Here is a 15,277-nt window from a genome sequence, read left to right on the forward strand (position 1 = left end):
AAGAGCAGGTTGGTTGTTCTGTGACTGCCTCATCCCCAGTGCCTTGGACACTGCCTGGCACACAGTAAGCACTCAGTCAAAATTATTGAACAGATTAGTGAAGACATAAGTAACAAACTGAGAAGAATAAAAACTCTGGAGAGGTCAACAATAAAAACTCAGTGAAGTAAGTTTGTGCATAGTTGGATAACTGTGTATAGAGAGCAAAGAGATTGTTACAGCGTTGTGAATTCACGACTAAGCTGGTACTTCTATGATCAGCTCAAAGTGCCCCAGATCAGCCTGTGGCTAAAAAGGGGAAGTAGTTGAGAGCAATGAGAAGAATATTAGGGTGAACTAAATTAAGAAAACATCTCAGCATTAAAAACACCCGCGTTCTCTGAAATTCCATTGCTCATGAACTTCCCGTGTCAATGTTTGCTTCTTGCTGAAAATGATCGCAGAGTAGACTTCATACTGTCTCACCTGTACTGTGTGTGGGATTGTTTTCAAAATGTCTGACCCCTGCCTGTGATCTCTCTGGGTCTTTACAGTACTGTATTCTAAGATGCTGTGGTAGTATATATTGTTTCCTCATATATAATGGAGATACAATGAGTCTGAGGAATGAGAACACTTCACTTCAGCAATCGAGCTGGCACCAAGTGACGGTTTCTCCTTCTACTGGTTTCTCCTCGGCCTGGTTTTCTACTCTGTTGCATTGCTTTTCCTAATATCACACCCATGTTCCTCAGATGCATGTACCTGTGAGCAGATGAGATGTGGTTGGGCAGTGACAACCCAATGCTTCCGGGTTATTTCTGTATTTCTGTTTTATTGGAAACTAAGGAGAGAGGTGTTTCTCAATAGGGTATGTACATCCAGGATGCTTGCTTTGATGCATTCTGTTATGCCTCCCTGACCAGTTTCCAGTCAATATCGGTGGCTATCATGGATGTTAAAGGGAGCTGAAGTCATGACATCTTAGGGTTTTGGTTTTTTTGTTTGTTTTTTGTTTGTTTATTTTATTTTTTTGTTTTATTTTACTTCATCAGGACTCAGGATTACAAGTGTTCCCAGTCTGGAACTTAGATTAAACACCCGGCTGTTTGTCTCTCCCCTATCTCAGTTTCTGTCGTCTCTGTTGACATAGGTTACTGTTAAACAGATCCAGAATTATGTATACATACCTGATACTACTTAAAAGGCATACTTGACATCTGTAAATAAAGTTAAATAAAGAGCTTTCAGTAATGTCAAAATAGTAAGAGAAGCAGTAAGTTTGGTCTGGTCTGAAGGTAGGCCTTCCACACTTTGTTCACTACATCTCACTTTTCCTGTAGCTTAATGCTTTAATAAACAAAGGGAAGGGGTAGCTGAGAAAAGGCTAATTGATAACTAAAAGGGGCTGCATGAGGCCATTTTTTTTTAACACAAATAAACAAACTAAAAGAAAGAAAGTTATTCCTTGCACATATTTATTCTCTGTTAAGTGTTCAGTCAGTGCTGGTAATATGCTGCAGATTCCGCATCTTGTTATTTCCTTAGTCCTTTTCAGCTTTGAATTATGTACCTGCCAGTGTGATTGTACATTTAACCCTTAGAAGGGAATCTTTTCTGTACTTTAGCATCTGAGACCTCAGTGAAAGGCCAGAGAGAGATACGAAGTGTGGCAAAGAGAGAAAAGCTTTCTTTTCTTTTTCCATCTGGTACAGCCAAAGGGGTAAGAAAGGATTCGAGCTGTTCCGTTAGGATAGATCGTGATGTTGTGGTTTCCATGGTGACCGATTTCCTTTTCTCTTGTTCAGCAGCTAAATGCAGCAACAATAAAAAACTCATAGCTAAGTTTGGCCTTCAGGTGGGATACTTTGATTCTCTCAGATTTGTAGGAATAGCACTTAATTTTTTTGGCCTGGCATTCCCTCTCCCACATGGCAGAGTGTCTGATACCAAATAATTTAGCAAAAAATGTTTGTGAGGCATGTGGTTGCTATTTCCTCCTGTCCAAGTTAGACCCAAATGGTTCTTTCAAAGAAAGGCCGTCCTAGGCAGTGAGTCATTTTGTTATCATTCCGATGGCTTGCCCGGGAGACCTGTCAGTGTCATTGACCTGGCTTCTGGGGCTGGTGCCAGGCTGTCTTACTCGGGGCCCCCTCCGCACCTGGGCCTGGAAACACAGGCTCTGCCAGGCTCGTGCCACATGCCCTCCTTCACCGCCCTCATTTCTGTAAAGACTTGGAGAGGTTTGTTCAGCAGAGTCTCTCTGGGATGGTAAATCACAGAGAAGCTGAGTTTATGTAATGTCTGTCCTTGGCGACTTAGAGAAAGCCAAGGGAGAGCTTGTGTATGGTTATTCTTCGTGTGTTCTGGGCTCTCGAATTGAAACCCATGAATTACTTCGCTCCAAAAGCACCACGGGGGCCATCTTGTTTTTATAAGTATTGGAGAAAATCTTATAAGAGACATATAAAGAGGGCACCTTTGGTCAAACAATAAATGTAACTATAAAAACGGCAAACCCCAGATATACAGAGTTGCCTCGACAGTTGCTTGATCGCAGAGGCCCGGACACTGCTGCCTGCAGTCTGCTAGATAGTGACTTGCTTTTAATTCTAAACATTAAGAATGTAAGAATATAGTCAACTTTTGCTTATCTACTCTGTGAGTTATCATTCCCACGTGGCTTCTGTTTGCCTGTGATTATGATGGCTCTCGCCAATTCCTGCAGTTTCAGGGAAGGCAAGATAATATTAGCATGAACTTAACGGAATTGGTGTTGGGATATGGGGAAGGGCCATAAATCTCTTATTTATAAAACAGAATCATTTCAAAGTGATTGTCATGTCATATTTTAATGTTTTCTCAGATTTTCCATGCTACTCTCCATTAATGAGAATAATTAAAATGGATTAGAATTCATTCTCCTGTGGAGCATGTGATAGTAAATGCAAATTGTATGGAGGCAGTTTTTTCCTCTAGGAACATATACCGATCCTTCATGGAGTAGGTCATACTCTAATCTCCATGGGGCTTTTCACGAACTGGCAGTTGCAAATCACGGCATCTCATGTAGGGGAAACGATGTAAAGAGAAACTTGAAGTCCTTTAGGTCTTCAGAGGTTTACGATCTAATGGAAAATGAAGACCACGTGTGAGAGGGGTTCCACCCACCGATGCTTCTGTGTGACTGACCCTGACCTTCAGTGCACCCCCTCTTCCCCTGAGAATGGCGGCCTGAGGGGGCGTATGTGTGTATTACGCATGGAGGTGAAAACGTGGGAATCCTTCAGTCCTGTGTCTTCTCTCTCCACCTCTTTGGACAGCCATTCTGCTCTGAGTTTCCTTGTCTTGATGACACAAAAGTCAAGGGTAAAAATAACATCTCCCTCCAGTTGCGTCTCCAGCCCCATTTAAAATCATAAGGACGGACATCAACAAATCATAAAAACTTTTGGATGGCTGGTAATGTTCTGAGTTTAACATTATAAGAAGGAATGAGTAAGTTTAGAATAGAAGAAACCTGACTTAAAACTAATTCATATTTCAAAAGATGTCACTCTTGCAGTTGCTGGTGAGATGCTAGACCCCAACAGAATTAATTTTTCCCCCTAGCACCTTGATGTCCCTAAAAGTAAATTCATGCATACATGGCACATATAGCACCAGTTTGCAAAACGATTGGGAAAATTTAATCACTTTACTTGTGATTTTGTACAAATTAGGCCACTCACTAGACCTCAGTTTTTTGAGCGTCTAGTGATTCTGGGAGACTGCAGGTCCATCAGTGAGGGGATAAGCAGCAAGGCACTGCTGATGTGGTTTAAGTCCTTGTTTTCCTGTAATAACTTACATATCTATGAAATATTTTTGGAATACACATTAAGTCTTTCAGACCCTGCAGGATAGTGTACAGGGGCACAGAATAAAAAAAAGAAAAACTCAAAAAAGCCATGGATACTTCATGGGAACTCCAACATCATTCTCCAGTGGACCATGTTTTAGTAGTACTGATGCTCACCTCTAATTCTTGAGCATCAGCAGGATGAGAAATTGTCGCAGGCGCTCTCCCTATGTAGTCTCATTATCCTCTCAAGAACCTAACAGAGTAGTATTATTAGCCATACTGTACACTTGAAGAACTCAAGGCTTAGTGGAATTAATCTGTTGTCCTACTTCATAGAAAACCTGTGGTGGAACCAGGACACGAACTCAAGTCTGCCTGACTCCCAAGGTCAAGGGTTCTTTTTCCCTGTTGTTTTTATACAGTTTTTCAAAGTAAACAAGTATTTATACCAAGTATTATGTAACAAAGAACCAGAAGATGAATCCTGAGGGCATGTGTTGCCCACCAAGTGTTGAATGTGAACTGGAAGATGCTGAGTGACTCATTCATTGTTCACTTGCCTTTGGTAGAGGCCCTGGTAGCTTTTCGAGCATGTGTTCCTCAGTGGGGTTGAATTTGCCCATTAGGGTACATTGAGCAATGCCTGGAGGCATTTTGGTGGTCATAGCTTGAGGTGTTATGGACATGTAGCAGATAGAGGTCAGAGATGTGGCTAAACATCCTAGAGTGCACAGGACATACCCCAGCAAAGAATTACCTGGCCCCCAACTTCTAACAGTGCCAACATGGAGAAACCCTGATCTAGAGGACAAACCTCACTCCTGGAAACAGACCAGTTGATGCAAGGGCAGCCAGAATTTGAGGGAGGCACTTGAGACCTTACCTGTTCTTAGATCTGTGCCGGGCTGGGTGGCAACTGGGCACTTTCCAGCTTGGAATCCTCCCCACCTGTGGCAGAACACAGCTGAGAGGGGTGGGTGCCAGCTGCCTGCGTTCCAGAGGCCGCTGTCTGTCTAACAGAAGACACAGTCAGTCTGCTTTGTGGGGAGGCTTGCTCATCAGCAGCTCTGCCTTCTTTCCCTGAAGAATGTGGTATCTACCTGAGTGGAGGCAGTGCAGGGCCATTGGTCATATTTCCATGACAACAGTTTAGTTGCATTTAGGGCTCTCAGCGGAAGGAGTGCCTAGCAATAATTTTGTCAACCACACTCTGTCAGTGGGGTGTGAGGCTGGGAGGGAGGCTGACCCTCACGGTGTCCACTCTGCTCCCCTTCAGCCAGCAGCTCTCAGACTGCCTAGAGCGTTGCTGTGGAAACATAACAAGATACCCTCACTTATTGGGAGAGGGTTAACTAAGCGTGAGAAAAGACAGGGTAATCACTGTGTGACCTACACGTGCAAAATCAGCCGTGTTTTTTTCATAGTTGGTGCTGTAAATAAGGTGGAATTTCTTGCCACTTACAAATGCTTTTATGGTGCTAAATGTTAATCAATGAAAAGCATTTTCATTGTCCCTATTTTTTTAAAACAACTTAGTGTATCAGTTTTTGGACTTCCTGTGAAATAGGCCTACTATAATCGCCTGTTAGAAATCTTGTGGTTCAGGTTGAAGTATATAATACTACATTTTCTCATTACTATTTTTTTAACTTGATTTAACGCATGACTAGTAGATAAAACTGCTATTTACAGCTGTAAGTAAAAAATTGAAATGCTTATGAGTGTTCAGCTTACAGAGCTTTTATTACATTCGTTATAAATATTTCATTGGCTAAATTTAATTCAGTGCAGTGGAATTGAAATGTAATAATGCTATTGACTTAATAAATGCTGGCATCCTAATGTCCAGCTTTCGATGAAACGAACATGAGAGTAATTTTCTAATGAACATGAGCGCTAAATCACTGTTAAAACAAAAGGGAACAATGTGATGAATTGCACTGGGTCTGTTTTTAGCATGACATGTTGATATAAGTAAATGAATTAAAGCGTAGTTCATTATATATCAATTTGAATGTAATACTAATTAAAACCTTCCTTTAACTTCACTGAAGCCTAATCTTAGACATTATGCAAATTAATTGAAGCCTAAAAGATGCATAGGCAATGTTTGAGTTTCTTGTGGACCAAAAACTGGCATGTTGGAACAGACAAAATTATATACTGTGCAGTATCTTTGTGTAAGTATGACACAGTGAATGAGTTCGGTACTTAAAGATGTGGAGAGGGCTGAGCTGCCTATCTCTTCATTTTATTTTGTAACAACATAAGCAGAAAGGAAGAACCAAAAAATTAAAGATTGACACTCAGATTGCCACCACTGAAGGAAATTTCCTGTAGCTGTTGATTGTGGGACTCAGGTTAAGACTTTGGTTTCTGCACTGAGAATGATTCACTGCCCTTCTTAACATTAAAATCCTCAGCAACTGCATTTGAATTGTGTGGCGGTAATTAGTTTGAACTCATTCTCCCCTCTGCCACATTCTTTATTTTTATATCATGAGAGGTGTATTTATCTACTGAAGCAGGGATGACAGCAAGTATTGGCTATTTTGGGAGTCAGTGATAGCCACATGCTAAATTATAACAGCATAACCTACAGTTCTTCAAGCCCCAAAAGTGATAGCAGAGAGGGGAGTTATTATGTTCAAGGCATGCGGGAGAGAGCACAACCGAAAATGATCGAATGTTCTTTTTTTGCTTGCTCTGCCTCTCCATTAACAATACTCTTCACCTCCTTCTGTAGATTAATGTTCATAGTCCTAGTCTCTTTTATAAAGTGTTCACCCTGAAGATTTGTCACTCTGCCAGAGAAGTTTGGATTGGTGCTTACTCATAAATGACTAATATTAAGGCAGCTCTGTGCAGTAGTGTTTCTTTAAAGGCTATGTTTGATTCTTCTCGAATCAGCCAGTGCCTTTTCCAGGCCTGGTAATCCCTTCAAAGGATTCATCAGGGGCTAATGTTTAGAGCGGTAGGTGACCGGTATGTCCCCAGGGAATGCTCTGAGGTGGTCTCTTCTTCTTGACCCCTCTGTTTAACAGATGAAACAAAGTGAGATGTACGCCAAAACAACCAAATATATTATGTTTGTCCAAATTTCTTTTCTAGTATTATACTTTGTATTTATCACTCCTTCATCATTCTCTAAATTTCAAGTTTCTCATGTCAGAAACCACAACATCCACTTTTCATTCACATACATTAGTGCTTAACCCATAATATTTATAAAGCCGTGGACAGACTGAGATTTGTGTGGACTTTGCAGCCAGGAACATTTACTAGATTAACTGCATTTATCTGATTGACCTGTTTGGGTTAACATTGATAATGGTATGAGAAAGAATAACTTAAAAATGTACCATAGGCATAATGCTGCATGAATTTCTCAACCTTCATTGGTTAAAGGACTTACAAAAGCAGTTAGTAAAAATTATTCATCCATTGCTGATGAAGACTGTGACTGACTTATACACATTTTGGTGGCAATTTTTAGTGTCAAAATGATCTCTGACACATTTTTTTCATAAGCCATTGAAAAGTGGTATGAATTAACAGCAACAATCGGAAGTTTTTGTAAAAGATCAGTATTAATAGTCATCACTTTTAACTTGGTGCTGTCTGTCTTTGAAATAAAATTTTTGGAGTCTCTAGGTTGTAAGAGTTATATTTGTTTGTTTACTAATTAGCAAGAAAAACATAAAAGCTCCTTTTTGATCTTTGCTTTCCAGTGGGCTTTATAACCTGCTAGCTAACCATGGATTTAGACCACTCAGCTTTGAGTTCTGGCTCTTCTTGTTAGTTCTGTGTCCTTGCATAGGTAACTTTCCCTCTCTATGTCTTAATTTCTTTACTGCAAGACATTCAGTCTGTTGTGAGAAGAAAATGATACTACAAGGGAAGAGCTTACAAGCATTTACAAGCTGTCAGTTGTTACTCTTTCTATATATCCAACCAAGTGCAGCCACTGGATCTTAGGAGAGCATGAGAGCTACTTGGGTTAGGAGAGAATAAAGCTGATGAAACCTGAGTGGAAAATAGAAGTTGATGTACCCACAATCTCCTTTACACTGTCATTCGACTAAAAATAAGGCTCCCTGAAGAGCGATTTTTAAGGGAGGCTGCTGAGCCCTTCCTTCAATAAAATAAATGGTATTTTACTTCTGATCAATATAAAACTACTTTAGGGCAAAAATAAAATGTGTAGGGAGGAATGTAGATGGGAACGACATTGCCAGCATTTCTTAAACGAAAGTTTTTCTATAAGCAGTTTAATTGGACTCCAGAATATTTAAATAAACAGTATTTTCTGAATGTGACAGGCATATTTGTAAATGTACTGAGGATTTAGTAATCCCTCCTGATTTCAGGAATAACATCATTCTTGATCCAGTCATTGTGAGGTGTGAATGATTCTCTAGAGCTTTTGCCAAGGCCAGAATGTATCTTTCAAACCACAGTGAGTTTTCCATTATCTCTCGATAGGTAATTGGTTTTGTGAATCATCTTTAGGGGCCAGGAACTCTTCTCTTCTTAACACAGAGAATGATTAGCTGGTGTTTGTGTAAATGAACGCATAGACTCTGACTGCATTGACAGCCCCATAATAAATGGTCTGGAGGTGGTTATATTGGTTTTTTACTGAGAATATCTGTACCTTTTCTCATATACTAATTTGGATGTACACACACACACACACACACACACACACACACACACACACACACACACAGAGTTCAGAAGGTCTATGTCTTGGCCTATTTGGAAATTCACTGGTGTGGAATTCTTATCATCAAAAACTGTATTTTTTAGGAGTGTCTAAATTGACTTCATTTGCCTTTTAGATCAGATTCAAATCCCTCAATCAATATTTAAAACCCGGCCTCCCTAATAAAATTTACTCTGCCACCTTCCCGGGATCTTTATCATTCTAAATCACATGCTTTTCATGGTTCAAATTAAGATTCACTCCTATAAATCCTTGGACTACTATCATCAGAGTGATAATTTTTATATATGACAAGGAAAAATAATTCTGAAATTTCTTCGAAGCCTGGATCTTCCATAGCTGTTCGTCTTTTCCTTCTTTCTTTGATAAATTTAGTGTTGTGTGTGTGTGTGTGTGTGTGTGTTCTGTGCTTCGTCTGACAGCCTACTCAGTGATACCTCAGTGGTTTCTAATGAATGCTTATTGAATAAACGATAGAACATAGAACTGGAATGGATGTCAGTCACCCAGTTTTTGATGTTTCTTCACCTTAACTCAATAAATATTTATAGGGATCTTTCTTCAATGAACTGCATAATATAAATGAGAGAGTTTGGCATGGACAAGGAAGTACTGCACATACTACTACATGATTCCCTGTAATGCTTTTTAAAGATCTCCAAAGGCTACAGGATTCAATGGCAAGCCTTTTTAGAAAATATTATGTTGTCTCTGTAGTAAAAAGTTTCTGACATCATCATTCATGAATAACATCAGCATTAAAGTAGAAGATAGTCATCGTTATTAAGTGTCTTTTCTCCTAAATTTAAAAAAAATTCCATTATGTTGACTTACCTTTGAAACTGATGGGATTTCTACATAGTAGAATTTTTCTTTCTTTGTTTTTTTAAATGCATATTAAAAAGAGGCCTTAAGGCAGTGAGTGTTAGGCCTGAGGATACAAGAATGTATTTTATAGTTTCCAGGATCATTTCTGATATTTGGAATTCAAATTTAATAAGATACTATAACTAGATATGAAATTTGAGACTAGAATACAATACCTAATGTTTTGATGCAGCCACCTCTCAAAATGACTGACACTTTCCAGTATATTAAACAAGCGAGGTTACGAATTTTCACCTAGTTTGGAACTGAAACAGGTGCATTTCCACAAGAAGTTTGTGTGCTTGCAACTGATACCTAGTAGAAATAATTTAAGATCTTGGAAATCTGAGCCATGATTGACAGAGGGAAGGTTCTTTCTAACCTTCACTCACTGAGCATGATTTTTTAATTGTTTAAAAATATTTTAATGACAGGACAAAATATTGTCAACGATATCTATACTGTTTAAAACTTTTAATGCTGCTAATATTTTCATCCCACCTATGGCCGTGTATTATTTTGACATGAAAGGTATTTTTTATGGATGAGAAGAGAGGGCGAGACATTCAGTGGTTGACAAAACAAGCACACAGGCTCTCCAGGAAAGAAGGAAGAGGACATACGGTATCTGCACAAAGTGACCCCTCATAACCGAGCGATAACCATTTGACACAGAATACACTGAAATCATTTATAATATAGTCTGCAGCCCTGAAAGGAGATTACCTAAGAAGCAAATTGATATCCCATGCCTTTATGCTTTATTTCAAAGAAAAGGCAGCTATTACCTCGTTCCACTAGACAAATCAGAATAAAATAAGTCGGCAGTTAAAGGACAACTACTAGTGTAGGATTCCTGAGGGCCACAGAGTTCTCAGCACAGCGTTGGGAGCTGTGATTGAGAGACCTTTCCATGGAGCTTGGAGCACAAATACAAAGTAGTTGTAGATTTGGCTAAAGACTTCAAATTAGTGGTCAAGGCCAGACCGAAAGCCTAAGGCGAAAGCCTAAGCCATGTCCTGAGGGACATGGGTCAACCCTGCTGCTGTCGGGACACTGTCATGAAAACACAGAGGAGCAGCCAACGGTAGAGCAGGTGGGAGATGGAAATTGCAAGGAGAGCTCTGGTGATGGGGCACTTACAGGTTTCCTGTTGTTGGTGAACCGCATCTCGAGAATGTTTAGCCTTGTAGCCCTGAGTAGTGAGAGGGAACTTCTGCTGTAGTAGAGAAGGAAACAGAAGAATTTCTGTGAAAATATTACTTTCATCTGGGCAGTTTCTTAGAGTTAGAAATGTGTCATTAGTACATGAGGACATTTCTGTATTGTCATAAAGTATAATGGCTGCTTAAACTTGTTGAGTATATTCAAGTAACAAAGTTTTAATGTAACAAAGTTTATAATATAACAAAGTTTTATTACATTGTAAGTGTATGATAATTTGTGTTTTCAGAAGGTTAAAGGCTTTTTGTGCTTAAAAGAGAAAAATATCTGCAAAATCCACTAATGTGCCTCAATTTCCACTGATAGTGAGATATTGAGAGGCACTGATGTCTGATAAGAACATTAACTTTCAGCTTTTTAATTCAGAAGTCAGTCATTTTCAATTTCCTACTTTGGTCTCAACACCTGTGGTTTCTGGCTTTGCCTTGGCCTTAAGGTTGATGTGTATTAATATGCATTAAACTCTCTCTACTGTTACTTTTTCAATTCCTTTTCTGGACCCAGCCTCCCCTTTAAAAATAAATGCTCTATTTTTCAATTAAAATCTCCTCTTGCAGCTAAGAATAATACGTGTTTTTCCTTATGTGTAAAACGTTTACAGTGATGACTGTAAATTCTTCAGGAATTGATAAAGGTTTCGAATGGGCCAGTTCTTTCAGGGAGGTTTGGCTTTTTTTTGTCATACGAGACATCGCACATGGACCACATCCTTTCTCATTCTGGATGTGGTGCTGTTTGCTTCAGCCACACCCAACACTGTGGTTACAGAGGCCTCTGCAGACTGCTGGGGTGACATGAGAAATGAGAGGGTCCTTGTGGTTCTGTAGGTGGTTACATTCTGTACCTTCTTCGGTAAAGCCGTAGAGTGGTGGAGAATTGTATAAGCAATACTTTTTCTCTAGTCTTGTGTTGTACACCTGCTGCGTTGACCGGCTTTAGCCAGGGGAGCAGGCACAGCCTGGTGGGGCTCTTTACAATCATCAGAGGTAGAATGCATCGTTGAATTAATTAAAGAGCCACTTTAGATTTGCAGATAAAAGAAAGTCGCAGATCCCCAGGTATTTTTGTACTTCTCACCCAATTGACGTATTTAGAAATAGAGGGATTTATTTGCAGCTATTATTTCCTCAGGGGCAGTCTTCAGTATATTCATTTATTTAGCCACTACTGTTTATACAGACTATGAGTTATGAGGTGACCTCCATCTCCGCAAGATAAATCCTGGTATCCAGAGTCCAGCCATCTTCATCTATTGCTGTATAGCTGAAGTGGATATTGAAATTTGTTTTCTTGAGAAAGCAGGAAAGCTCCACCTCACACACATAAGGTTGCTGTGAGTGGGTTATAAAACTGCCAGACACCTATTCAACTGGGGGCGTCGCTCATCTTTATGGAGCAGGAGTCAGGTTCTGATTGTCTGCAGGGCTATTTTGGACCCTTGTGTGCACACATCTCCAAGATCATCAGCTTGCCACCAGTAACTGGTAAGCTGTGTGTTTTTAGACATGGGACACAGAGACAAGCGATATCACCCACAAGGTACTCGCTGAAGCCCTGTGAAATAAGCCCAGTGGCAAGAGGCCACGTCTTCTGAAGATATTCCTGCTGTGTTTTAGATGACTGATTGCCTCTATTACTCTGCTGTGCTTCATTTACAGTGCCGACGAAGATCAAAGAAGTGCACTGTGAATTTTTTTGCTTCGCGTAAATTTAAGCATGGCCGCAAAGGCTTGTTTCCTCTCTCTTGGAAAAGCAATTTAGCTTGCAGAAAAATAATTAAATCTGCAGTATCTTGTAATGATTAGAAATTTGAAACAGGGAGGGTTAATTATTTCAATCCAATTTTGGTTGCCCAATTAAATGTTCAAGGATAACATTCAGACAGTTACTGAGTTAATTTACAATACCAGCACATTCAATACTTGAACCCTTTTCCCTGCAGGATCATGCAGATTTGCGAAGCCATTTCTTCACAGTTGGGATGAAGCTAGAAACAGTGAATATGAGTGAGCCCTTTCATATCTGTCCTGCATCAGTGACCAAGGTGGGTTTCCCTCCCTTGCTCTTCACCTCAGCCTCCAGAGTGGATCAAATAAGTCTTTCTCCTCAAAGCCAACCAGATGAAATATGCTTGCACAAGGATATGTCACTACGCCAAGTAAACCCAAGGTGGATTGCCTTCTCTCTTATCCAGTGCTATTTGAAGCTCTCTCTCTATCACTGGTAGCATAGAGTGGGTCTAATCAGATGTTCCCTCTTGTAATGGATGGGGTAAGTTTCACTTGTCTTCTGATAGTACAGTACGTGGATGCTCATGTCTGTGAGGGACTGCATGGCTGTAAATTTGCAGTGAGCTTGTTCCTCCTGCCTGATAGTAGTCACTATGATCTGTTTATATTTCTAAAATACCTGAAAATGGTGAAAAGCAAATTCCCAGGGCCATTGTGTCAGCACGTCTACTTCCTTTTAATCATCTGCTTTCATTGACTAAAGGAAAAGTTATGCTTTTGAGATTTGAAGATGTAAAATGAAATTACTTTTTCATGTAAAGTCATTTTTTTATGGTCTAATAAGCTTTTAAGGTTATAATTTCCCTTCTCCATCAAAGAAATCTCGGTGAAGACAGCTATGATAATATCTAGAGTGTGTGTGTTTCAACCTTAAGTATGTCTTATAAATGGTGGAAGAGACCAACAAACTTAGCACTCTTAAACCAATGTCTGTTTTAGTTAATGGCCTTTCACGCATTTTGTGGGGAGTGTTCAAAAGTCAACTCCATGGATTTAAACCCAGGTGTCATGATTCCCACCAAAATAATGTTTAATGTTTTAATTCCCTGGCGGCATAATGTTTTAGTCTAAACAAGTGGCTTTGCAGATAAATCCCAATCAGTTTTGCTAGTTACAAGCTGATTAAATTACTTATATTTTAAGAACCTTAGTTTTTATAGCTGCACAGGAGGTATTATATTGTCGACTTCATGTCATTGAAAGAAGTGAGGAATCATGTATGAAGTGCCTGGCATGTGTGAACGCTCACTAAAATATTAACTACGTTCACCCAAACCTTCTGTCCTATTTATGGGTACTATACTATCCACAAGGGAACTACTGAGTCCTCTTACCTTGTTAGTTGGTTAAACATAAACCTGATTGTTTTAGAACTGAGTTTTAAGTTTGTTTCTTACAAAGTGCCGTGGTGGTTTCAACAAGCACCGGTTTTGGCACGCACCAACCCTCCAGCTGGAATCGAAAGTTCCAGTGAATCACTCAACACACTGTATTTTCAACATAACCACTGGAGAGAGAATGGAAGTGTGTCCTTTTCCCTTTAAAGCCATGCACATTGCTGAGTTTTCCACTGGCTTGCTGTACATATATAACTTTCAAAATGAAAATATTATTGTATGAAGAGGGTGATCAAGGTAGACTAGAGCGGATTGTCGCTGCAGTGGTTTGGGATGTCAGCCATTCTTAACCTAAAAGGAACACTTGCATGATCCAACAGGATACCTCTAATTGTACATTTATTGTCATCTTTTATTTGCATTTCTATTTTGGAAACATTTACCATGTGTACTGATCAGACTGCATTTGGTTCCTATGGAGAAATGGTCTATCTTGAAATTTGTGATCCAGAAGGAAGAGACAGGAAATTTGTATTTTGATTTCAAATTCTTTGAAAAACGTGATTGTTTATCTGCTGTGGGCTTTTTGTATTTCATTATTGTAGACAACTCAAAGAAAGGACTATTTCGTACATTTTTTTCCTTTCTGAGTCTTGATCAATGATGTACTTTTCCAACGAAGTAGTCACATAATTAATATAAAGAAATCAGTTGGGTCTATCTGTTCTTTCTCTTCTTAACACAAGAATGTATTTGACCTTGGAAGTAAAAACAAAGATGTTTCTTTGATGTTACTTCATGTTGGCAGAATGACTCAGTTTGTGTTTGGGATATGATCGATCATATGTGTCCTCGGTGGCTCCTGTAACTGTCACATGCCTGAGATACCCCATAGGCAAGTTGGAGCAAGACTTTTCAGCCAGAGAACAATGATATGAAATGGACCTCTAGATGTGTGGCCCTAGCATATGATCCTTTTGGATGTCACATAATGATTTCTAAATTTTATAAAGTTGAAGACGTTAAAAAAAGTTAATTTCATTTTAATTTCCTCTTTTTGAAAGAGACCGGATTTCTAATTCAGTGATGTTTGTTTTAAAGCTATTTGAGTAGTGCTTTTTAAAAATTTATGATTTGGTAAAATTTGAGAAATATTGTGGTGACAGTGTGTTACAGAATATGGAAAATGGTTATGATAAAGAAATGTCTTTTTTTCCCTTTGGAAAAAATATTTCTTATTTAATGAGCATAAATTATTTCTATAACTGTTAAAGTAATTTATTGAAAGAATAACTACATATGAGAAAAAATATTGATTTCCTCTTTGAGTGATAATCTCAGGGTTGAAATGCATGTTCGTACACTATCCATTAAAAACCTTTTTATTTGAAATGGCCTTCAGGGTTCTTTACTGTGTGTTCTGGTTGTTGCACATTTGTAGAAAACTAAAGAGTAAAATCTTGTTGAAACATGACCAGAATTTCCCTTTGTTCAAGCAGCAGGTGAT

The 15,277-nt window shown here is 39.1% G+C and overlaps 1 protein-coding gene across 1 annotated transcript in view; it reads left to right on the top strand.

The window, feature by feature from the left end:
- Positions 1 to 15,277, top strand: part of SFMBT2 (Scm like with four mbt domains 2) — a 214,057-nt gene that overhangs the window by 118,632 nt on the left and 80,148 nt on the right. Inside the window, exon 8 of the mRNA XM_054593939.1 lies at positions 12,586 to 12,687. Within this exon, the coding sequence (XP_054449914.1) occupies positions 12,586 to 12,687 (102 nt within the window). The remainder of the gene's footprint in view (positions 1 to 12,585; positions 12,688 to 15,277) is intronic.

This window comes from Pteronotus mesoamericanus, unplaced genomic scaffold (assembly GCF_021234165.1).
Source record: "Pteronotus mesoamericanus isolate MK-2021 breed Mesoamerican mustached bat unplaced genomic scaffold, CSHL_Meso_final contig_130, whole genome shotgun sequence".
Classification (NCBI taxonomy): Eukaryota; Metazoa; Chordata; class Mammalia; order Chiroptera; family Mormoopidae; genus Pteronotus; species Pteronotus mesoamericanus.